Genomic DNA, 25836 nt, shown 5'->3' on the forward strand with positions numbered 1-25836 from the left:
AGAAAAAAACTGATAATATGCAAGAGTTAATGAGAAAATTGCAGTAGGTAGAAGCAGAGATAGAAATCGATTAAGGAGAGGAAGAATGAGAGAGAGGTAGAGATGAAGAGAGAGGGAGGGAGGGAGAGAATCACTGAGCTCCACGAGGATCAGCAGCGTCAGAATGAGACGGGGAGAGATAGAGAGCGGTAAAGAGTCAGGAGAGGAGAGGAGAGAGCGCTGGCGAGGACTAAAGGACTACCAGCTACAAACGAGACACACCAAGAAGGAGGGAGGAAAAGCATGCTGACCAAAGATGAGCATAAGAAACTGTAAGTGACTCTGAAACAAGAGCAAAGAAAGCTGTTAGAGAATATTACTAAGTGTGGCGTGGAGTGTGTATAGAGGAGAGACGGCATAAAAGCTTACAAGGTACTTTTATATCCAAGACTGTATTGACCCTCCCAGGAACATTCCCCGTTTCAGAGCACTTCATTTAAGATTAAAGACGCTGGTTGGATATTTGAATGGAGGGAACTGGGACTGTTTGGAAGCAGCTGCAATAGAAGGGAAAAAAAATCTGCCCTGTACAACTAAATAGCAGAAAACACTGTCTGACTTGTGTCTGTTTAGTTTTTATAGTTAAGTCGTTTATGAATTGGTCTTCTTATACTTACAAAACCTATATGTTGAGCTTAAAATGTGCATTAGTGTGTTTTTATTAAGAAGGTTATGTGACCACATCAACGCTGAGCTTCACTGTAAGTGTGTAGGAATGAAATCCCATCCATCTGAAACAGCAGGATTTGATTCATATGAATGCATCGGTCTCCGTTTGCGTTCAGTGTGTGTGCTGCTGTGCTCAGTGGGTGCTTATTTTGCATGTTCTATTCCACAATATTCATGATGTTTCTTTTAGCCTTTATTGAGGATTCTAAACCTTTACGTGTGGAAGTGTGTGAGTCTGTGTGCTTCCTAATTGTTATTGAAAGCCACTGAACTGGTCGTCAGGGCAGCAGGTGTAGCTTTAAAATCACTCGTGGACTCTAATGTGTCTGCGATGTGTGCTAGGTAAGCCTTTGACTTTGGAGATATAAATCCGGTTAATGTGGCCTCGTCACAGCAATGTGTCTTCCTTTCTTAAGTCCTACTAATGTAAGTAAGTGAATCCTAATGTTCAAGTTATGGTTGGAGCACTTAGAAGCTACTGTCGATGTTAGGACAACCCAAGGTAAATGCACACTCAAATGATTTAAACAGGACGATGAGTATATTATGAGATAACATGCGATTGTACTGCAGAGGCAGTCTGGATATTTCACCTGTGACCCTAAAATGTCTGCAACATTCTCAGCTGGGGGAGGTATTTTAAACAGCTTCGGATACAGTATGAGCTAAAACCTCACAGCACAAGATTTTCCAGACTTGCTCCAACACCATGTGAAACTGAAAAGTGACAGATTCCTTCGCTTTCTTTGGATTGTTCTAAATTTGCATGATGTGCAAATCCAGAATTTGCTGATAATCTGTTTATCCGCACAGCGTTTCCTCTGATGTACGCTTCTGCAAAACCCCTAAGAGAAGTATTTTTCCCAAAACTCGAGAGCTGTCAAAGTTGTTTTTTTCTTTTCTTTTTTTTTTTGTTTTTTGTTTTTACCCCCTAGTTATTTGTTGATGGCTGCAAAAAGCTCAGTTCCAAATTCACTTTCATGCATTCGACATCAACACTCCCTCAGAATTTATTTGGAGGAAAACCGATGTTGGACTCTTTATTGAGGCGAGTTTCACTCTTCCATGTACAAACATCTGCTGTTTGTGCATTGCTCCAGCACAGTTTAATGGTGCTGCAGTACACCAACGCCAGTAGAGAAAATTACAAGCTCTTCTGCTGTCAATGTGGGCTTTGCTTACAGTTTTGCCCAGAGGATACACATTTTTATCTGAACATTTCCTTGATTTTGTCCATTTAATTTCTAATGAGACTTTTGATACTCACTGTTGCTGTAATTTTCCTATTTTCTGACAGTCTCTCTTAAAATGTGCAGTTACACCAAACATGCTCTCTATTTTTTTAGGCCGAAATCTGTTTTTTAGGTTCAACTTGCTGATTCTGATTTTGACCAATACTGATTTTCAACTCAAAGGGCTGCAATATATGAAGGAATAAAACTAATTAATGGTAGAAATATTTTTAAATTGAGCAAAATTTTCTAAAATTAATTAATTAAAAGATAAAAAAAATATCCTCAACTGATTTTTTTTTTTGTTGAATTTAAAAAAGTGAATTGTTGTTTGATAAGTTCATAGACCAGAAAAAAAGGAGTTGAGGTTGAGATGTAATTAACAAAATGATAACCAGAAAAAGAGAGAGAAGTTTTTTATAGATTTGAGCCGCTGTTTATCAATTAGAGGAGTTCAAATGAAATAATAATAAATAAATAAAAAGATAATTCTGCTCTAATGGGGATATTGCAATAACGGCACTTCTTAAAATGATCAAGATCAAAATGTAAAATAAATAAGTGATAAAAAGATAATTAAAACTTCTATATATAAAAAGTTTGTTTACCGTTACATTTTTTACTTGTTTTACGTCAACAATATTTCATATTATTACACTTCTGATGTAACTGAACTTAAGTGATATACTTTCTAATTATAAATGAGAGTTTAACTACCAGTCTATTAATAAAACACTGCCAAACATAACAGAGAACAGATTGAATGGGAAATTTAAATCTGAATAGAGTTTAATGCAAATCACACCTGACAAACCTCATCAGTAGGTGACGACATTAAGCCTGAATTTGCTTTCAGTCCATTGCTTCTCTCCAGAGAGTGACAGATGATGGAGAGAAAGAGCAAATGGAGGTTAAAGGAGGACTGACAGGGGGACAAGGTGGATGAATAAAAAAGCTGTGCCACTGTGAGTGCATGTGTGTCCGTGTGTTTGTGTGTTGCCAGAACTTTAACCGCTCTGTTAGCCAGAAAGACTGTGATAAAGTGACGAGACACAGATGAGATGCAGGGGAAAAGAGAGAAGGGCTGGGAAGTCAGAAGGGCAGGAAGATAAGAATGAGGGGGGAGATGCTGGTGTGGTCACCATAGATGCATAAGAGAAAGTACTAAATCAAGTGTTACCTGTTTTGGTCATTTTCTAGACTGCACAAAGAAAAAAAAAATCCAGAATTTGCTGATGATCTGTTTCTGTGCAGCTTTTTTCTCTGCTACAAACGTCCGATAAAATGTTTAAGAGAAGTATTATTTTCAAGAGTTGTCAAAGCTACAAAATCACAAAAATGAGAAGAATGGAAAGCACTCAGAGAACAAAACAGGAGAAAAGTAGGTGAAATTTTTGAGAGTTGAGATGAAACAGATGAAATAATAAAAGTATGGTTTAAAAAAAACTCATTCCAACTGACTAACCACTGATAAGGGAGTGGTCTGGTTGTGCACCTGAAGTCGGACATTTTGTTTTCCCGTGTTACCTCACTGGAATGGTTTCTTCACTATATCAAGCTTATCTTTCATTACTGGATGTCTGGTTGGAAACAGCTCATAAATATTCAGCTTTTTGTTTGTTTCTCTGCTCTGCTGCTCAACCAACACAACACATAAATTCCTCCAACCAGCAACAAAACAAATGAATCAGACCACTGGATGGATTTGCCAATATTGGTCTCTTTTTCTACATGCCTTTTTGTTTGTTGTCGGGAGTCTCTCAGGGTTTTTCAATTGAAATAGCGCTTCAAGCGATTCTACTCGTAATTCCATCTCATAAAAGGTGGCTAAACAAGGCTCTGAATCTGTTATAAAACTGATGATAATGAGTTTGTTTGTGTATCATTATAGAATTAGCATATTGCAACATTAACCTTTGACCTGCGCTGGACTCAGTGACTATAGACGAGTTATTTATCAAGTCTGATATGCAACATATTGGAAATTATTTTTTTCCAGTAATTTCTCAACCCTATATAATTTCTGAGCAAATGCGAATATGAAAAACAAAAAGCAATCCCTCTCAATATGTCATTCTGTTTTGTTTTTTTTTGGGTTTTTTTATGGATGCTGCTAAATATAAATATATACACAAGATCTTTGGAAGGACGCCCAGCTGGACTGTTTGTCCTAGTCAGATGATTTCTCAAAGAAAAATATACATTTTACTTTTTAATTGGCTGCGATTTAATTTATTTTCAGCTTTTATGCATACCATAGAACAAACAACAACCAAAGAAAAGCATGTCAAACCCCCATGCACACAGAACTTTATCATTTTACTGGGAAAATTACCATACAGACATAAGGTGGGCAATGGTACGTACACTCATTCACTTATTTGTTAGACAAATAGGATTAGAGGATCTGAGTCTCTGAACACCCATTAACTTCTTATGTTGCATATTGGACTATAAGAGCCTTAGAGAGAGACGCTTGCATATTTTACTATCTGTGTTTCACAAAGACAGCCGGCTCTTGTGATATGAACATTAACCTTTCATGGCATCTGGCTCTTCACTTAAAATGCTGATTAAAGTGCACCGTCACTACACAATACAGCTGGACGCAATTAAAATGCATAAGAAATCAGCTGCAGAAACGGCTGAGCCGGTTTCCTATTTCTTTTCCAAGACCATTACTAGATTTGTGCTTCTGTGAGGCAAAACAAAATGCCACAGCGTAACACTTGAAAACAGACAAGATCAGCAGCCGATTACAGCAAGAAAACCAAGCAGCGATCCAGGATCAAGAGCGTACACGTTTTACATTTGCAACGTTGCACACAAGCCTGTGGCTCATTGCGGGAGCGATTCTCATTACTTTTGAACACTAAGACACGAGCAGACAACATAAGAACCAGAATAAATACGAAACACAGATTTTTAAATCAAGTTTTCATTCATTTAGGGAAAAAAGCTCAAAACAATCTGCCTTAGTGTGAAGAAGTAATTTCCCACCAAATCTAGAACCTACTTGTGCCACCATTGGCAGCTAAACCTGCCATGAACTATTTGCAATATCCGGCAATGAGTCATTTACACACTGTGAGGGAACTTTGGCACCATTTTCTAATAGCATTTGTGCTTTTTATGCCCCACTGCAGGGTTTTCAAGCATGAAAGGCAAGTTTAAGGTTATTACGCAGAGTCTCAATTGGATACAAGTCCGGACATTGATCAAGCCATTCATTTCTTTCTGTTTTTTAAAGATTTAGTGGGGGACTTACTGGTGTGCTTTTACTTGGCGTCATCCTGCACAAGACAGTTTAGCTCAGGGATCTTGATGGATGGCTGCATGTTTTGCTTTGTGTTTTTCTGATAGAGAATAAAACTCATGGCTCAATCAAATTTGACTAATTATCCCACCCATAAGCAGCAAAGCAGTCCCAGACCATCCCACTACCGCCACCATGTTTGACTGGATAATACTCTTTTTCCAAAATCCTGGATACGTTATTTTGTTTTTTGTTTTTTTAAGTCATGCATCCTTATCTTTTTAGTCACACCTTTATCTTTCCCATGTACATTTAGTTTTCCTGTTGGGACTTGATTAAAACTGCCAATTGAGTTAATTGCAGAGTCTGTACATTGACAAAATAAGCAACATTTTCAATTAAAACACAGATTTTTCTAATAAAATACTAAAATACTAATACGAAATCAACAACAAGAGACATTTTGTTTTTCATCTAGTACTTATCCATATATTTTTACACACTGACTTGTTTAAAGCGAGAAGGCCAATAGAGCTTTAAATTTTGTACCAGTTCTTCTGTTATGTCCTTAACGAGTCATTTATATGGTCAGAGTAATTCTGATTGGCTAACCATTCCTGAAAAGGTTTATGACAGTGACAGTGACTTTGCCCGCCAACATTTGTTTGTCATTTTATTCCACAATTAGTGCAATCATAAAAAACAAACAAAAGAAATCTGTAGAGATATAAATATATTTCTCAGTACTGTAGTTTGTTGATTATGCTTGTTAGAACAAGATAAAGACATGTTTAGCTTGTCGAAAAATGGCTCTATCATCACTTGCTGTAACAAATTTTTCTCACAACACCCTGAAGTCAAGAATTGAACCTGAAGTCCTGCTAGAAGTGATGAACCTCCCACTGGGCTCTGATCTCAGCATCATTGGCTCAGTGAGAGATTACATTAAGACAGTCTGAGGAAGTGTTGCAACATCCCAGGGAGCTTGCAACAACCTCCCAAGATAGTTGGACATGTTTTAAACGCAGGTTGTAATGCCAGAGAGTGACTGTATTTGGATTCATATCGTTGAGGCATGTTTGTGTTGCTGTTTACCTTCTAACCACTTTCCAATTTAGAATTACTGTGGAACAACTTTTTATGTCAAGCTTCTTTGAAAATATACTTTAAAAAGTTAAACTGTCTTGCAATTTCCTGGACAATCAGACAAAATGAAGTTTACTTTCCAACTATCTAGGGATGCATGATGCTTTTTGTACTATAATTATATCATACAGCAGACGGCAAGTGTTTGCTGGGCTGAGGAACCACAGTTGGGTGCAGATAGTTAAAATCTGCAAATACTTGAGACTCAAATGCCTATTACTACCTATTTTAATAGTTCAAATACCTAATGTGCCTCGTATCCCCTCAATATGCATTAATTTGCAGAGTGGAAACCATCTTAGCCCTCACACAGGACCTAACATCTACAGTCTTCCTGTTTCTGATTACAGCCAATCAGCAGCAAGGCAAATTAATGCCCCTACTGGATTGGCTGCTCTGTAAATGCCAGTTGAGAAAAGGACACATTTAGATTTCAGGACACCAAACTGAGGACAAGCTCATGGCTGTAAGCCTTATTCAGATCCACAAAAGGCTTGTGGAGTGAACTGCCACATCTACGAATTTCCAAAAGTGTAAACATCGGTCCACTGTCCCACTCTGCCACAGCCCTTTCTCCTAATCAATCCAAGGTTTGACAATTGATCAGAGCCTTCTCTCCACTAGGGTATGTCCACAATTAGCCACAAAAATGAGTCCAATTGTCTAGTGCCGCCGTTCAACATTCATGCCTCTAATTAAATCCAGTTAAGATGCTCTGCAAAGTTTTTTCTGACAATTTTTTGTCACATCTAAAAAAAGTGATTGTCTACAGAGTTGTTTAAAGTCATGAGAAGGAAAATAAAGAATATACAGGGCATTAAATATAGCATAGTGGAGAGTGAAGACAATCATCATCAAGGGGTCATAATATGGCACAACTTAATGTCCTTCCTGAACTGATGAAGGACGATGCCAGGAGACGTACAAGAGCAGCAGGAATTTCAGGCAAATACTGGCTAATAATGTCCCAAAAGATATGGCCTAATTAATAAATATAGAGGTCACCAGACACAAAACCAAACTTCTCAAATGGACATTTTAATCCCCAGACCTAAATTGAAAGGAGAACAGAAAAGCAGATCCAAATCCAGGATTCTAGACAATGATGGCATAAAGAAAAATAGACACAGATCTGTTTGTCTGTATAGTCCAACTGCATGAGCTGCTAAAGGAGAACAATAAATCCCAATCTACTGACAACCACAGTAACATAATATATTAACAGCAGGGGCAACAATATGTTTGGCATTGGAAGCGTTGCTAAAAAACATTTATTTTTCCCTCCACACTGAATAAACACGCTGACTCAAATTAAATGTTGGATTTCTCTGGATAATTAAGTACAAGGTTCTGCAGCAATAAAATTTTATTTTTTTGCCCTTTAACAGACGTTTATCAAATTTGTCCACATCTGTTACATGGCAAAAATGACAAAGTTCCCCTGTTGCTTTCAATTGCGACGCAGATAAAGGGGAAAAATTGACTGCACAACTCAAACTGCAGCATGCACCGTGTCTCAAAGGGCCAATATCTTGCTGTGTCTGTTCTGTTCTGGTAGCAAGTGGGTGAGAGATAGTTACTGGGAGAAGCAGTGTGATTACAGAGCAGTAAAGCAAAATCTCAGTTACCGTAACACACAAGCGCACACGCAGAAAGCCTGTCAATCGGCTGTTGAAAAATGAGGCTCACCTTGAAATGACAGGAGGACTCGACTTGCTGGAGCATTCACTGCTCAGTTGCCAGTGCAAAGACGGCAACAGAGCATCACACACGCTTGAAGACCACAGTGCCTCGCTTACACAGGCCGTTTTGCAGACAGTTCTTTAAAAATGCAAAGCCACCAACTGGTAAATTAAACTCATTGTGTTTGCAAAGCGATGTCATAAAAAGCAGCGCACTGTCAAGATGCTCCCTGCGGCGTTTAAAGGCTGAGTGATTTCGCATGGAAGGAAACAGATGCTCAAACATACTTGTGGTGTGTATTGATTTCAGCCTAGCACATCTTGGATTGGTTTCCCTCTCTTTTATTATTTTCCCCTCTCTGCATCTCTATTATCTGGTAATTTCTCTGTATTATTTAATGCCAACCCAGTCTCATGGATTAAAACATACTAATAAAATAGGCCGATCCACGACTTTGTTTGACAAAGATAAATGCAGAATGACAAATCCAGTTTACTTAGTTTGTGACTGCTCCTCATCTGTAATCCTTCCACCACCTTTCAGCTCCTTTCACTCCCCTCGTTCACCCTGTAGCCCACCTTCATCCTACAGCTGACAGTGTTTCCTCCCCTTCTCCTCCCTGTTCATTTAGTACAGCATGAGGTGCAGTGTGGGTGAGAGACTAAGATTAAATATAGAGACGGAGGAAGGCGATAGAAAAAAATAGCGTATAAGAGACAGCATGACAGAAATGGAAAAGGTGGCTGTTGTGTGGAAAAGTGTGACAACAAACACAGGTAATGATGAAAGAGTGACAGGAGGATCGGCGTTATCTAATGGGACTTAAAGGAGTCACAGGTAGAAAGATGGAGAATGACAGAGGAATCAACACTGATTTTTGAGGACACGGTGTCTCTTTCTGCCTGACAGCCCTCGGGTCAGAGGTGAAGAGTGAGACTTGAGACAGACACACATAAACAAACAGGCACACACACACACGGTCTGACTGAAAACACAGAAAGAGAAAAGGGAGGTGAAACTTTGCAGAAGAATGGGGCTCCGCTCTAAAACTGCTGAAGCAACGAAAAAAGCAGTGAAGAAATTACATTCGACTGAGTTAAGCTAAGTCTTACAAAACTGTTACCCACTCATATAATAAAGGTGAAACACAAACTTGTAGCTATGTTTTAACACACCTGTCCCTTTTCTTTCAAGTATGCAAACAATGCCTTCTTCTGTTAGCAATCATCGTTTTTTTCCCCGCTGGATAAATATCATCTGCAAATTGTTACTGGCAAGCAGCACAGTAGTTATCTCGTTCACCCAGTAGTTTTGGATTGCTTAGTACACAAACAAGAAAACAAATCTTTCGACAGTAGATCTCAAAAGTGAAGTGATTGTTTTAAAAGTTCTCACCTTCATTGTGGTCCTGTACAATCAAACCATAACTTAAACAAATCTGTTCTGGGGAAAAACTGAAATAGGCCAAAAAAAAAACAACAAAAAAAAACCCCAAACTTGAACACATAGTGATGAAACAAATACTTTTGGTTGAATTAGATTGTCTGTTTACACATGTAATATCAATTATGGTAAATTTGAATAACTTGTAGTAACTATTTAGCTTAAGTCATAATTTGTAGTGAGGTTACAAGAAAATTAAGATGATTGTACAAAGTTATCAGTGAAAACAAATTAGTATTAGAAATAAATACCATAGAACTCTTAAAAACAAACTATTTGAAAAAAATGTTTAAAAATATTTTTAGATTTTTAATATTTTTAAATATCCAATATTTAAAATTTTTTGGAAAATGTCATAAAAACTGGAGGTTTCTCTAAAATTGATGAAAATAAACAAATTGGTCAGGAAGGTCAATTTCATATGATTAGCAATGGTCTTTTTGTAAATCACAAAAACCTGGCTTGTGCACCCACTGTGACTCTACAGTGATGAATTCTGGCCAACAGCCTCTGCAGTCTATTGTTAGAGAGGAATCACCTTGATTTGCTTTAATCAGCTATAGAGACTCTTGAAGCACTACTTTCAGGCAGTTTTATGGAAAATGGAGAATCAATAACCACAGTGCAACTAGTCCAACTCTTGAAAATCTGCAGGTACAGGACGCAGAGCAATGCAGACTGAGCACAATCTAAACTTACACTGCTCCCTGTTTTGTGGTGCTGCCCCCTGGGGCAGGTAAGCATTCACAATGAAGTGTATTAATTCAGTTTTAATATTTAATACTGCGCTCTCGAATGAAAACTGAAATCTGACAACATTTGTTTCACTTGCAGCCAAAAAAGGAAAATACAGTGCCTATTGTGATTCTGTTCAACAGTGTGGAGACATCAGGCTTTCAAATGAGCCTCTGGAAATCAAGACGAGGCGTTGGTATGGAAGGACGGATGATTCTGAATACATAAGAACAATTAGAGTACCTCATTGCAAGTCAGAGACAGTTAGGTGATGTCAATTAATCAAATAATATTTGTAATTACTGTTGACTATAAGACCTCAAAAACTGCTTGAGGTTATTTGTGCTTCCCTTACGGCAATGTTTGCTTTGTTTTCTCAATAATGTCAGAGAAAATATTTAACTTTTAAGGTAATGCAGTAACTGAAATGCAATGAATAAAAAATTGCTTTGTCGTATTTATAAAATAAATTAAGCGGTGTACATTGATTTTAAATTTTAAATATTTAAAATGAATGACCTGGTTTCCATGTTTTGTTTTTGTTTTTTTGCTTTTATTCTGAGTGATTGTATGAGGTTTTATTATTTTACTAACTTTTTAATAATTGAAATCCTAAATCTGTTTTTATACTTTTGACTTTAATTGAACAGAATGTACAAAACCCCACTATATGTAAAAAAACTTTTTGTCAGAGATTTCTTAGCCTTATTGCAAAACCTTAACAGATTTACATCTATTATATATTATATGTATAATTACATAATGTCTCTGTCATAGCAAAAATTTTTATCTTACGTTTAAAAATATCATATTGCTTCTGTATTAGCTCTATAACCTGAGCATCTCTGGTGTAATGTTTCACAATATTGCATAAAACAACCTATTTTCTAATTTCACAGGATGCGCCTGCAAATTTAACATCAAACATTGCCTGTTTGAGATATTGTTAGGATACTGAAACACTGATGGTCGAACCCAGAAATCTATAAACATTCATACAAAGATAGCATATTTTCAAGTTATCTACAGTAAGACTAAGACTCTGCACCACTGATTTGCAAGGCAGAATTTCTAATGACTTTAAACAAATAAGTAGTTTGAGCTCTCCTTCAACTTTATAATAAAGTCTGAGAGAGGTCAATATATAAGTAACCAAACAATGCTTCTAAGTTTCTGCTTTTGAAGTTGGACGAAATGTAATAAATCTGAGTCCCTTCTCTTCTTTAGATCACATCATATGTTTCCATCTGTCTGTTCCCACCACTCTTCATCTCAATCTCTTAAAGTTGTGCTGATAATTTTGGAGAAAGCTACTGATGTGTTTTTATTACTTTATCTTCCAGCACTTTATGATTAAAGTAATAATATACCAGCTATTAATGTTCCATTTCCTCTAACAGCACAGCTCCCCAGTTTAAGGAGGAATCAACAAATCTCTTCTGCATATTATTATTATTAAATCAAAATGTTGTGCCAAAGCAACTCTTGTCTTTATGAAAAGATTATCGTTGATGGAAAAAACATCTCAAAAGTACTAAAAGCCATACAATCTGGATAATTATGGTTTGCTGTTGCAAAGCTACACAGTCAAGAATTAACTGGAAGGATTTGGGTTATTTAGCAAGTAATGTGGGTAATTTAGCCTGTCACAATGAAAAAAAAAAATGAGAGTTCACTTTCCAAAGTGATATCTTACCATGTCTACCATACATCTATAAATGTAACAATTCCAAACTTAATATTTATTTAGCAAGTTAGATAGTTACAAACTAAATATTTAGGTCTGTATGTAGCTCCTCTTCAAGAGCAATCTTCTCAAAAAGAGAATATTTTTCCTGAACTAAGAAAGCCCTTTTAAAACTTGTGACTCAACAATGACTTGTCTGGTGTTCTTTCTCTCTCTTGGTTGATCTCCTTTCTTGTCTTTTACAAACATGTGCATAGTGTCAGGTACTGTGTAAAAGATCTTTCTTGAAACCTGTCCTCATTTTCTCAGCAAACATAGACTGTCAGAACATTCAAGAAAGCACTTCTATGCTCAGTCCCAGTGATCCTAATGATGAGCAAAATGAGTCAATGTGGAAACTTTGCTTATCAGAAAATAAATAATCAGGATCCTAAGTAAATAATAAAAGAAAAAAAAATTGTACTCTTTAATTCGTTAACGAAATTATTTTTTCCCTTAAAAATTGCAATTGTTGGTAACGTTTGATTTGCAATGATCAGAGGAGACACACAACAAAGGGGATTTGTTTTCTATCATACATTTGAATACATCTTAAATGTAATAAGGATTTTATTTTATACAGAGTCAGAAAACTAATGTTCGAAGTTGCCAATTATACTAAGAGCTAAATTTGTCTAACACCATGATTCAATTAACCCACATGAAAGCTCTCGAAACAATTACGTTTCAATCACTATCCAATGCTCTTGAATACAGAACCAATTCAATATGGACAGTCAAATGACCTCCATTTGTTTTCTCAATTAGTTTATGGTGAGAAAGCTAATATATTTTCTCCAGTTCTATTATACAATGTGGCCCCACACAAATCTGAGTTACCTTTCTGAAGACTGCAATAATTCATATTGTGAGCTCTCTAAATGCAGTTTTTAAATAATCAATGTTCCTGCACAGTTGAGCAATTGGCTCCACTGTTGCCTCGTGGGCAGAAAAGGTCCTGGGTTCAAATCCTGGCCTGGGGTCTTTCTGTATGGAGTTTGCATGTTCTACTGGTGCCTATGTGTGTTCTCCCAATTGACTATGGGATAGACACCAGCTGTCCTACGACCCAGAGGGGATAAGCAGGTATAGATAATGGATGAATGGATGGAAGGTTCCTGGACACAAACACAAATAGAGTTTGAATATCTAATGTTTGCTTTTTTGGCCTGAACAAAGTAAAAACATTTGAGATTTAAACTGACCAAACTATTGTGAAAAAGAGGATCCAAAAACATTGACCACTGCTTATGAACTCAAGTTGATGGTTATGGTGACTTGAATCTATACCTTAGTGAGTGTTATGTTGCTATAAGTACTGACTACTCTACAGATAAATAAATTTTCTCTCAATACTTTGTTTTATTCGTATCAGAAAGGCTAAGGAAACCTATATAAGGCTGAAATCCAGAAAACTTTATCATCACCAGCACATTTTGGGGGTTCCTAAACAGACAGTTCCTTATCCTTGACTATTTCAGATTACCAATTTTTTCCATTAGCATCACTTATGCTTATGAAGGTACATATTTAGAGGTACAACTTAAGCCATAAAATAAACATTGAAGCTCTATTTCCCATTTATTTTAGTCTTTTTAATTTAAGTAATAATTGATAAAAAGACTTCACTTTATAATTTGCTTTGTTAGAGTAAAAACTAGGATTAAGAAAACCATGACCATACTCACTTATTCCCATAAAATCATGAACACGAAAACACAAATAAATTTACATAGAGAGGAACACAGGCAGGGGATGATTGTGACTCTCTTATTTTCTAATCCATATTTGATGTCACATATTGCAAGCAGCAGATTTGTCAGATTTATGAAGGAATCAAGCATGTTTGTAACCACCAGAAATGCACTGTAACTTTTGAAGTGTTTCAAGAAAATCTACATGTTTTCTCAAATTAAATGTAAAAATTTAAAAGTGTAAATGCAACTCTCTTCCTTGGTTATAAGAACTTGATATACTTCTATTGATCTGGTCAGTGGGAGCATTCAGTCGTAGTTGAAGCTTTTATATGGTGCTTAATGTGCCTAATGTCTATATTTTCTTCCCAGTCTTACCATTCATTACCTCTGTCCTTTCTTTTATTTCGCTCATTTATTTCCTCTCTCTCTCTCTCTTTCTTTTCTGCTTAAAACTAATCAGGAATGCCCGAAGAAGTCATCACCTGCAGGCCATTGGTCAGAAAGTGAGAAATACCCTGACGGAGATGTCCACTCAGAGTTGATGAAACTTCTAAGGAGATCAATAATGAAAGAATCCCCAGAGTTTATTGGATATTGAATTCCTGTCAACAACTTCTATACGGAGCTCTTTTCATCTGCCACTGCAACACTCGGATTTATTTTGGTAAACAAAAGCTGGAACGTCTTCCCTTTCTGTTGGATATAACCTTGCAGAGGCTGGCTGATGTCGTCGCTTGCCTCCATCCCTTTCAGCTCCTCTGGGGGCTGAGCCAACCTACAGAGGAGCATGGGCAGGAGAGTGGCGGATCCAACTAATCCGGTGCCTGCGCTGGGAGTTCCTCTGGCTGGGGGGCGATGGGGTCCACTTTGCAGCATTGGGGTGCAGACCTCTCCCAGACTGCGGACTCTACCCTCTATCAAACGACACGGCAGCCAACAGACCACCACGCATCAGTCCCTCACCATGGCGACAGAACAAGCACTGGCAGCGGACACAGGAGAAGCTATCAGAAGTGACAGCAAGAACCTGCCGGTGTCCAAAGAGACGTCTCAGAACGAAATCAACAGCCTTACGCAGGACGACATGGGGTCACAAGGGTCAGGCAGTGGAGTTTATTGCCAGATCAGGACTATACAAACAAACCCGAAGGACAAAAAAGATAAAAGGACAACTCGGTATATAAATGGGAGTGTAGTAGCTTCAGATTTGGTGGGAGGAGTTTGCAGTGAATCTACAGAAAGCAAAGAGCCAGCCCAGGAAAAGAGAAGGGTGCAATCTCTGCGAGGGGAAGGCCATCGCTCGGTGTTAAAGACAGCAAGTGTTTGTTCAGCTGCTCACGCCACCACACCTCGGCCCTGTCGGACAATGGCAACCTCGCCGCAACGTCTATGTGTGACGTGTGGGAGGAGACGGTCGCAGATTACGCAGTGCACAGGTGCATGTCGCAAGAGAGCAGTCAATCAAATAACAGCAAGTCAAACTTTACCTAATCCACCACGGAAAACATCTGTAGCGCCCACCCAGTCAAGAAAAGCCTCTGCTGCTCTGAGTTCTCAGTCTTGCTCCAAAAGTGCAGGCAGAGCCAGCCCACTTCAGCCCTCAACAGCAAAGACTGCTCAAATACCCCAGCTGTCCCACACCATGCCAAAAACACATAGTTCACAGTTCAACCACACGGCACATACTCATAACCAAACAAAAGACTCAAAGCTGCAGACAAGGCCACATTCAGCAGACTTTACCTGTTATAAGGACTCAGCCACACAAACATCAGAAACACACACACCCTCCAACACAGACAGAACGTCAGCACTCACACAAAATGCAGAGGCAAACCAAAAACATCCAAAAGACAAACAAAATCACAATCAGGGTCAAATACAAAAAAACAATGAATCAGTCTGCAACATTTCTAAGTCTCAAATGCCTTCCCCTCTCAGTGACTCAAAACACTCGCCTAAAGCGACCCATTCTAAACCAACTACACCTGCAGCACACGCCAAAAACCAAGAGGTCACAAAGTCACCCAAGCAATCCACAGAACGTATGAAATTCAAGGACACAAAGCAGAAGAGCAAATCGTTTGATGACAACACTCTGCCTTGTAAGACTCATATGAAAGCACAATGTAATGGGGCACCAGGAGGACTTGTAGATGGACAGGCAGTGAATGTGCCACCTGGCCTGGAGAGACAGCTACAAAATGTGGAGGAGAACCTTCTGTCCAATCAGGAGAAGATTAAGGTGCTTCTCAATGTGATTCAAGACCTGGAGAAGAGCAAAGCTTTAACCGAAGGGTGAGTGCAATGACGCTTTAAAAGTACACAGCAAGGAGGAGGGAGAGATAAGGAAAATTTAGAAAAAAGTTAAAAAGAAGAGCAAAAGGAAATAGAGGGCAACAATGCATAAATATTGGGAAATAAAAAAGAAAAGGGAAAAAGGAAGAGATGGAGTCAATAATAGAGAAAAAGAAAAAATGAAAGGAATTCAATGCAAGAGTGAGTGCTCAAGCAGGAGTGGGGTAGAGCGATAAAAAAGTAAATATAGGAGGCACATATATTGTCAAGGGAGAGCAAAAGATTGAGAAGAGAGTATATTTGAGGTTTTATGGGAATTTGTACTGTCAGGCTTTCAAGTTTTTGTAATAGCTTTTAAAATTTTAAGTCTGTAGAGAATAGTCAATATGTGTGTGTATGTGGATGCACAAGCTAAATGTCCGAAGCAGTCTTGCAGAATCACTTACTTGTTTACTTTTAGTCAATATTAGCATCCTTCTCCCTTGTTCTTTCATTTTATTCACCATTTAGAGCAGCAGCCACAGCTCAACAATGATTCTCCAGCAAAGCACAATAATCCCTTCTCGTCTATCTGCAAATTCTTGATCCCTGCTGTTCAAAATGCTTCATGCAATTTGTTTATCTTCCACCTCAACATTTTACTCCACTTCCTTCTTAGTGTCAGTTTTTTCCTCATCTACATATTCACAGTTCCACATATGAAGCGCATCTCCATCTCAAAGCTGTGAATAACTTTACTTCTAATCAATTTAGCCTCTTTACCATCTGCCATAGGATAGAATGAGAATTTAGTGAGTTGTTATTGGATAACACTTCTACCAGAAGATTAAATTTAGACACTGAATTATGTGCATTCATTGAGCAAATTGTGTGTTCAATGAATTGTTCAGCTATGTTCACCTGTGTCTCATTTGCATAGTACAATCTTAGCACAGTGTTTTAAAAAGAAGCAAATTTATTTTGAGGGAACTTAAGGTCAAATCAGTCTCTATTTTGACAGATCACTCCTCTACGTAAATCTACATTTAGTCCTGACCAATCTTCTTTGCAAATCATCAACTGCTAAATTGGCTACATCTTCACCTTTACATGTACTTAGGCCATTTTCATTGCATGTCCTTCTGGTTAACAGATGGGTTACGCCCAAGACTAATCCTTATAAGATTACCCTGCAATTAATGATTAAGCTGCACAATAAGACTCCTAAACCTAGTCTTTAAGCTGTCTTGCCCTGTCTAATATCATGAATCGGTGCACTTTGGTGTGTCTGCGTGTGTGTGTGTGTGTGTGTGTGTGTGTTTGGTTAAGTTTGAGATTAGCAGGCAGACTGAGACAGAACGATGGGAGCCAGTGGGACACAAAGGGAGGGAATTGAGAGTCAGATAGACATGAACAACCGAGCAGAACCACCATGTTGGAGGGTCTGTGTCTATCTGTTGCAGCACCAGCAGTGACAGCACCGCAAGTGAACTGCTGTGATAAAAGCATCATTTGAGCTTAAAGGTTACTACTGTGTTCTGCTTCAAGTACTATTTTCTTTTCTAAAGCAAATACTTTAGTGCAGTTGCCTTTGATAAAAGGTTGTTGGGGAAAAAAAAGATGTCAGTGACGCTGTTTCTTGGAACATAACTGTAATTAAAATTTCAATTTTATCAACATAAATCAGCTACTCTTTCATCTAATGAGTTCAACCAAAGGCCAACCAAAGCATCTCAGCAAAACAAAGTCTTTTAATTACATGGCAGTGATCATCAGCTTAACAAATTCTCACACTCTATTCCTCTGTGTCCTTGTTTACACTTGGTAACGCAGTGAGTTTGTGTGATGATATTTAAATATTTTTTTGAGGTTTAATTCTTTGATTTTGTATTTTTAGATTGATCTAACAACTTTAAAAACAAAAATAAATTAAGATCTGCATCTTATGCTTGTGTCATTTGCTAATCTTGAGACAAGATCTACCAATATTCTCCAAACAGAGTGCGTAGACATACCATCCCATTGTTTTCAGTTGTTTAATAATTACAATTATATTGCCAATACCTCTGCATTAAATATTTATCATAGGAAGTAATAAGAACTAGGACATGAGCAGTCTTGACAATGTAACTCTTAATAGCGATGATAAATTAATGAAAAATGTGTTCATCTTCATCACGGTCATGATAGCACAACCTACTTCATACCACCATCACCATTTTGTTCATCTACATTGCATTAAAAGACAACATTAATGACACACATAAGAGCCACTGCCACAAAATTAATTATTTTACCAGTGACCTGGTACTACTGTTACTTTCTTTAACACTGTGACAGTCTGAAAATGTACTCACCTCAACATTCTGTATGCTTGAAGTGACTAAAGTAGCAAAATAGCTGTCCCTTTATTCTAAACTGACCAGCTAATAATTACTTTTCCATATGTCGGCAATCATAGACAGTCTGAGTGCTAAACATTTACTTCTAAATGGTTACTATTAAAATTTGCACAACAGATACTGCATTTCTTAAAATAGTACAAACTGCGAGTCTAGTTTATAACCTACAAAGTGTGTGACTTTCTCAAAATGAATAGCTCATTCATCACAAGCACCTATTCATGCAGATGAAAGTGTCAGTGTCATCAATATGAGCAAGATAGTCAAAAGGCTTTATCATGTTTTTATAATGCCAATTGATTCATTATAATTTCCAATTCAAACAGCTCTCGAAAATACTCAAGACAGCGCTAGACAGTATAGTCTAGACTTAAATAGGAAAACACTGCAAGAAAAACTGTTTTTTTGTCAAAAACAACATTGTTCATGTCCATGTGTTTATGTGTATTGACATGTGTTGTTTCTGCAGTCGCAGCTCATACAGAACTGGCCAAGACATAAACAACTGCCCCACCTGCCAGAAGACAGCCTGCATCATTTACAGGTAACCAATACAAATCAATGAACTGAACGTATATTATATCCCAAGGACAGATAACTCAAAATTACCTGAAAGTTTTTATTTTAGCTTTTTAATTCTTCACTACTCATCCCTCTCCAGTGTCTCATCGCATTCATATGACCAATTAAGTTCTAACATTCAGAAACAAGAGAAAAGAAAGTCATGAGTTCACTAAAGTGCTACTCAATGAATGCAAGCTGTCCATTAGAGGGAGATATTTTATCCAGAAAAATGGGTTTTGTGGAAAAAGGCAAAAATATGGAGGGAGATAAAAGATGCATCTTTCCATCTACAGCCATAAAATATGTAACTCAACTCCCGAAGTAATATAATTGTTCTATATAATTGCTGAAGCTGTTTATTAACATCATCTGTGTTTTGATCTCCCTTCACCTCCATCAAATCTTACATTTCATTCACATATTTTTATAGTGAACATTATTCCATCTGTTCATCTTTGGGGCACTCTTGACACCAATATATTTACAAATGTGTCTGAATACTTTTGCTTCTGTATTGTATTTGATTTTATGAACCATTTACTTCAGGGCAGCGTAGTTTGTTTTTCTTACTTTTTTTTTCCTTTTTCAAAATAACTTCTTTATCACTAATTTCCTTTCTCTGTTCATATTTTTCTTTATTCATTTTGATCTTTAGCTGCAGCAGAATCCTTTGTCCCAGTCAGTCATAATTAGCAATAGGGGAATGGACAGTTATATGGATATACAATTAGAAATCCGAGCTACATTAGATAAAACATACTTATTACACAATTAGAAATGCAATAAAACACACTTGACCTTGGAGAATTTGTAAATGAATGACTTGGTGATAAAATAATGGTTTAATTAGCATTAAATCTCATTGAAACCATTAACTTCTCCAAGACAGCTACAGTTTAGGCTTCTTTTTTTTTCCTCAGACATAAAAATGTATTTTGCTGGCTTTATTTCCTCAGCCAAGACAGAACATTTAAGTATCAGAAAGACTAACCAACATCTTTTGAACATAAATTAGGATGTGACTGCACTTTAAACGACACATCTCATTTAAATGGAAAACACACAAAAAGCTTTTGTAGGCAAATTTAATCACAACTTCCAGAGGCATTTTCACAGACAGTGAAATGGTAATAAATTTGATAAAACCGCATAAAAAGGTCAGGAAAACAGCTCTTAGGAAACTGCTAAATGCACTGAGCACACACTCCACTTAAGCGAACATTGAAAAAATAAATAAATATGACACAAGAAATTACTGCTTAAAAATACAACACAATTTGGTTGTTATATTTGCTTAGCTGATTGGTCTGTCTCAAAACGTCCACCAAGTCTAGAACATATGTAATATTAAGCAGGTGAGTTCTTGAAAGTCAAAGCTTCAAATATCTTTTAATATGTTTAATTTTTTCTTCAGTTCTACTTCGCTTGATCAATTCAAGAAAGAGACAACAAGTCACTTTAGTTAGAAACATATAAAAGATGCCTCCATTGGTATTCATTATTATTAATAGGTATTTTCCTTCTTTTTTCAGAGAAAGAAACACGCTTTCTTATTTAAAAAAAGTTAAATTCTTTGAGGAGACAGTAGCAGCTTTAATAAAGGTAGGAAATTCAGAGCAAATAGGAAAAGTGCATAGCAGAATACACCTACAAGCAGAAAATAACTTGTGTCTGGGACATCCATCTATATGATTTGCATTGGGCAAAAATAGGATTTTGACATGGACTAAAGGAGATCCTGCGACAGACTGGCGACCTGTCCAGGGTGAACCCCGCCTCTCGCCCGGAACGCAGCTGGAGATAGACACCAGCAACCCTCCCGACCCCATTTAGGGAAGAAGGGTGTAAAGAAAATGGATGGATGGATGGACTAAAGGAGATCATTTACAGCTGTCAGTTCTAATGAATCTCTATGATGTGAGAAAAAAAAATGTTAGAAACAATCAATCTCACCCATAGCTGGAGAAACATAAATACACATGTAATATATACAAGCTCTTCTGCAAACCTACCAATCAAAGTTTTACTGTCACTTTCTTCTTCTTCAGCAGTAAAGTACTGCAGAAACATAAATTATGTATGATATCTATATACCCGGAGCATAAATTTGTTAGCACTTACTTCAACCAAATTGCTAAATATTTAAGATTTTTCCAGTATTTCTCAAGCAACACAATATTTAAGATTAGAATATTACATCAGACCAATTAAAAACTTGTCAATACACCAATATAAGCTTAATGAAAATTATGTTTAATACTTGTTTAAGGATTTCTTTTCCCCTAAATGTTTCCTAGAAATGACAAGCAAGTCTCAATGAAAGGCATATTCTAATTTAATAAGTACAACTATAAAGAAGGAAGACACGTTAGAGGTGTAACAATAAATCCACCTCACAAGGCCCTATTGTACTCCAACACTGGTTACGTGTGGATTAAGCAGAGTGGCATCCCGAAAGTGGGCAGGGATGGTCAAATCAAATTAATTACTGCTGAAGTTCCCGAGGCAATCTCACAACTTCTCCTCCTGTTTGCTGATTGGCCTGGTCACAAATCCTAAGATAGTCCGAGTCAAGGGGAGAAAGTCCAGAACGTGCAGTAGGCAAGATTTATTCTTCAAGTGGAGTTGCACAGTAAGGCGATGGCCAGGCTACCGTCCAACTAAATATAAAAAAAAACCCTCATCTGACGATCATCACTGAGCTGGACTTGTGTCTGGTGCAGGTGAACTATTGCTGCAGTTTGTGGGATTTCCATACTGATCAGGAAAATCCTCCTTTAGCGAGTCTTACAGACTTTTGATTGCGTTAGTTGGGGAACTATTCTCCAATTTCTAAACGTTAGCTGAAATTCATCCTGATGATTGGCTCATACATTAAGTGCAATCAATAATTTTCATTGCTTATATGTAGTTACTGGGGCCAGAGTCAGTGGAGAAGAAGCTTCTTGTATTTATCTCCTTAATGTGTGATGGAATGATGTGGATTTTCTATTCAGCTTGTTGGATATTATTTAAGATGAATAAAAATAAAATACATAATTAGTACTTAAAAACTGATGGATAAAAAATAGATTATGAAAGGATTTTTTTGACACAATAAAATATGAATCTCAAAATGTGGATATGTTTTGTCCAGCTCAAACTCTCTCCTTTGCTTCCCTGTTTGGTTAAAATCGCTATGAAGTCCCACAACATCAGCTGCTGTATAACAGCTACTTCTCTAAATGATCTAAAACATTCAAATGTTGAAATGTATCAGTGTTACCATTAATGAGGTTTTAAAGTTGTTAGGACTGATTAAATGGACAAACTGATCCGCTGCCAAAGCCGTTTTTCAGGGCAAAACAAGATTGATGATTTGCAAAACAGAAATGCCAATTAAAGGACTATTATAATAATAAAGCTCTAAAAGTTAATGTTTTCCTCTGTCAAATGAAAGCATGACACCATCCTCATTTTCAAAGAAGTTAAAGAGTTTTTTAGTTTAGAGTCAAGTAATCACAACAAGCTAAAGTACTAATGTTACAATTAAGATGATTTGTCAGTGCCTATGTTGCAACAAAGGAACTGGCAGATCTTGATCCGTTTCATCCAGTTTACTATTTCTGTACAGTAATTCTAGAACACAGTGGGTTTCTAGAGGTTTTTGTACTGCATAAGAATATATGGTTTAATTTCTGAACAGCAAAATGACTCATGATATAGTGTGGCCAACTAAATGCTGGTCTGATGATGCACTTGTTGTATTGTGTATGGTATATCATCCATGAATAGTATCCGTGTATATTGGTAGTCTGGATATTGTAGATATCAATTTTTATAAAGACATCTCACTTCCTCTGTGCCCAGTGGAGCTTTAACTTCTTCTTCTACTAAATTATTCCTCCTTCCTAACTCGATCACTAAGTTCTCTTTAAAGGTGAGCTTTTACTTGCCCATATCTCTGTTAGCACTTGTTATGCTACTTATTCTGCAGTGGGTTTTGATTTCATTTACTCCACATTACCTATGTTAAATATCCCACGGCATCACCTTTCCTCATTACTTAGCTGTGGGACGTATACCGTACATGCTGTTCAGCAGAGCAGCGCGACTCTGCCTTTATACTGAGTGTTTCTCAGTGGGTGTTTGTGTTGTGGCATTCAGATATAGGAGGAGGGAAGGATGGTTAGTTGTATCTGCTCTCTCTGCCTCATCATGTGCCTCATTAACTCCAGATGCCAGGCCCTATTCAGCTCCACCCCTTTAATCCGGCTCAGCACACAGCCGCCCACACACAAACACCATCGCCAAAATGGGGCTGGAAGCTCGTAGACTACTACATTATGACCTGCAGCAATGGACACATCAGAGAAAGAGAGTGCAAGAGACAGACGAGAGAGGGGAGGGGGAATGAGAGCATAGAAAAAGAAGGCCAAGAGGGTCTGCTTTGAACACTTCTGAAGAGCAAAGAAGTTCCTTCCTTACTCCTTCCTTAAGCTCCTCCATTGTGCAAATGTCCCCCTCTTCTCTTTTGCAGTCCCCGTTTTCATTCTCCTCCCACTCTCACCTCACCAGTCTGTGATCTACTGGTGCATGAAGTGCAGAAGAATACTCTGGACGTGAAATGAGTGCTGAGCTAAGACCTGCTTGAAAGCATGGGTGTGTGCAGAAGGTGCATACATCTTATGTTAAAGGCACCATATGATTTCAAATGCAACTTCCAACCCTATTTTGTGCACCGTCAGCATTTTGCCCCCATATTTTCACCTCACAGAGGCTCTCTTACTTTGCTGTTTTATGTCTCTTAATATCTTTCATTTAATCTTTTTCATTTTTCCACAGTTGAACTGCAATATAATTTTCTGAGAAATAAATTCAGATTGGATATACTGGATCCTCAAAATGTAACCTCTTTTTTTTTCCGTTCTTTTTTCCTTTCCCACTTGCTCTGCCTCCCTCCTCCAGCGTGGAGCATGATTTCCGACAGCAGGAGGGACGCTTCCAAGGAGTGATTGAGGCCCTCGAGGGTGAATATGATGTGCCTGCCCCAACTCAGACCAAGCCCACGCCAACTCCATTGTCCTCCAGTCGCCCAAGCACTAAGGCACGTGTCAAGAAACTGCGCAAGAAGTGTTTCTGGTGGCTCTAAGAGTCATGGAAATCACAAACACCTTTCTGGGCAGCAGGTGTATAAGGGAATTGATTATATATATATGAACCAAAATATTCTGCTGCAGAGGAAAGCAGCTTTTTCATATGGATGTGCTGAGAGTTTTATCAGATTCAGACTGAAATGTTCTTTCCAACAGTTTCCATGTAAATTGATTTTTTTTCCCTCCACAGCTGCTCATCCTAAGGCCTGACAGAATCTAATGGTAACAATGCAGATGAATAAACACAGATGGAAAGGAAAATAGATTATAATAGCCACGGAGATTTTTCCTCAGCCACAGAGGATGACCGCTTGGGATAATAATAATAAGACTTCATGGGATCATTTCCCAACTAACTTGAAATTAGAGTAAGGATGCTGTTTTTAAACCAAAGCTGTAGAGGATAATTAAGAAAGACTGGGGACCTCTGATATCAAATGGCTTCACTGGCTGACTGAACGGATGGACAGATCAACGGGCTGTCACAGCAATAAGCAGAAGACTTGATGTTAACCCAAGGAAATAAATCGTCTGGAATATTCATTTGGAAGTTCTGAATTGTGAATGTAGCAACACTTGAACCACGAGAGGCGTGTCGTCGAACACGAACCGACAACCCATCTGGAAACGGAGCACTTGCTCAATGGATCAACAGCATAGTGGAAAATGCACTCAGAATACATTAAGAGACAATGTGATGGGTAGTTGTTGAAAGACTGACAAGTCTGTGTCAGATAATTAAAACGAGTCTGTCAACAGTGGCTGACAGAGTGATTGATTCTCTCTCTCTTATTTTTCATCCAAAATGGAAATTTGTTCTGCTCAAACTCAATTTCTTTTCCAAGGAGTTTCACAAACTGCGCATACAAATCCTTGCACAGAAACGGGTTCGTGAGCATCGATTTACACCTCCAATAAACCAACAGAATCACAAGAAATAACTTCCCCACATATGCCTGCATAAAGTCCGTATTTATTCCACTTCTGATCCACACCATCAGTCACTTTGCTTTTAAAACGTAGCCAGCATTAATAATGCAGAACTGAATCATTATTTATTTATTTGAAGCCAATTTGCTGCCGTTGATTTAAGATTAAGAGTCAATCTAAAGGTTGAGGTTTGAATTTTCCTGAATTACTTAGCACAAAAAGATGACCTGTTTATGCGTTGAAATGTTTCTCAAAATTTATAAAAAATATTAGGTGGTTAAACTTTCCATGTTAAATTTGGAGGTTGTTGGTTTTGTTTATTTTTTTGAGAGAGAGTTTATGGCACACTTAGTAAAATGACAACAGAATCCCAACCTACCTAGGAAGAAATGCATAAAGTAGTAAAATCCTCAACAGCTCTGTGTTGTTTTATCCTCTGTCATGAATGTAAAAACAGGGCTATTTTTTGTCTTACACTCAGACACATAATTTGTACCACGCTTGCTCCCCAGCCATTGAAGGCATAATCACTAATCTTACCAAGGCCTACTTCAGCATCCTGTGGCTGACAAGTTGCTACCAATTAGAATCCTGGATGACAGCACACTTACTAATTATCCAATCTATATCCAGATCGCCCAGTCATAGCATTTTTATAATCTGTAACTTCAGTGCGTGAGCTGCAGCAAAGCCCTTTCCTCTGATCTTCCACTTGTATGTCCAATAAAACGTGTATTTTGAACAGAAGATGCTGTGACCATGCTTTGTGTTTCAGAATGACCATGAATGTTACACCTCAAATAGACCAAAGGAGTTTGTTTTTTTTCTTTTCGTCTCAGAAGAAGACGAAAAGCCTTCTTTTCGTCTTCTTCTCAGGTTTACCTGCACTTTTCAGGCAAACA

The 25836-nt window shown here is 37.7% G+C and overlaps 2 protein-coding genes across 2 annotated transcripts in view; one reads left to right on the forward strand and one right to left on the reverse strand.

Annotated features, from left to right (window-relative positions):
- Positions 1-25836, reverse strand: part of LOC122836636 (dedicator of cytokinesis protein 2) — a 105654-nt gene that overhangs the window by 32764 nt on the left and 47054 nt on the right. The window lies entirely within an intron of this gene.
- On the forward strand, positions 161-25771 carry LOC122836637 (protein INSYN2B). Its single transcript, XM_044126346.1, has 4 exons — positions 161-311; positions 14087-15924; positions 18775-18849; positions 23817-25771. The coding sequence occupies exons 2-4, from the start codon at positions 14414-14416 to the stop codon at positions 23998-24000; spliced, it is 1770 nt and encodes a 589-aa protein (XP_043982281.1). The 5' UTR covers positions 161-311; positions 14087-14413; the 3' UTR covers positions 24001-25771.

The sequence above is a fragment of the Gambusia affinis genome, linkage group LG09, assembly GCF_019740435.1.
Source record: "Gambusia affinis linkage group LG09, SWU_Gaff_1.0, whole genome shotgun sequence".
Taxonomy (NCBI): domain Eukaryota; kingdom Metazoa; phylum Chordata; class Actinopteri; order Cyprinodontiformes; family Poeciliidae; genus Gambusia; species Gambusia affinis.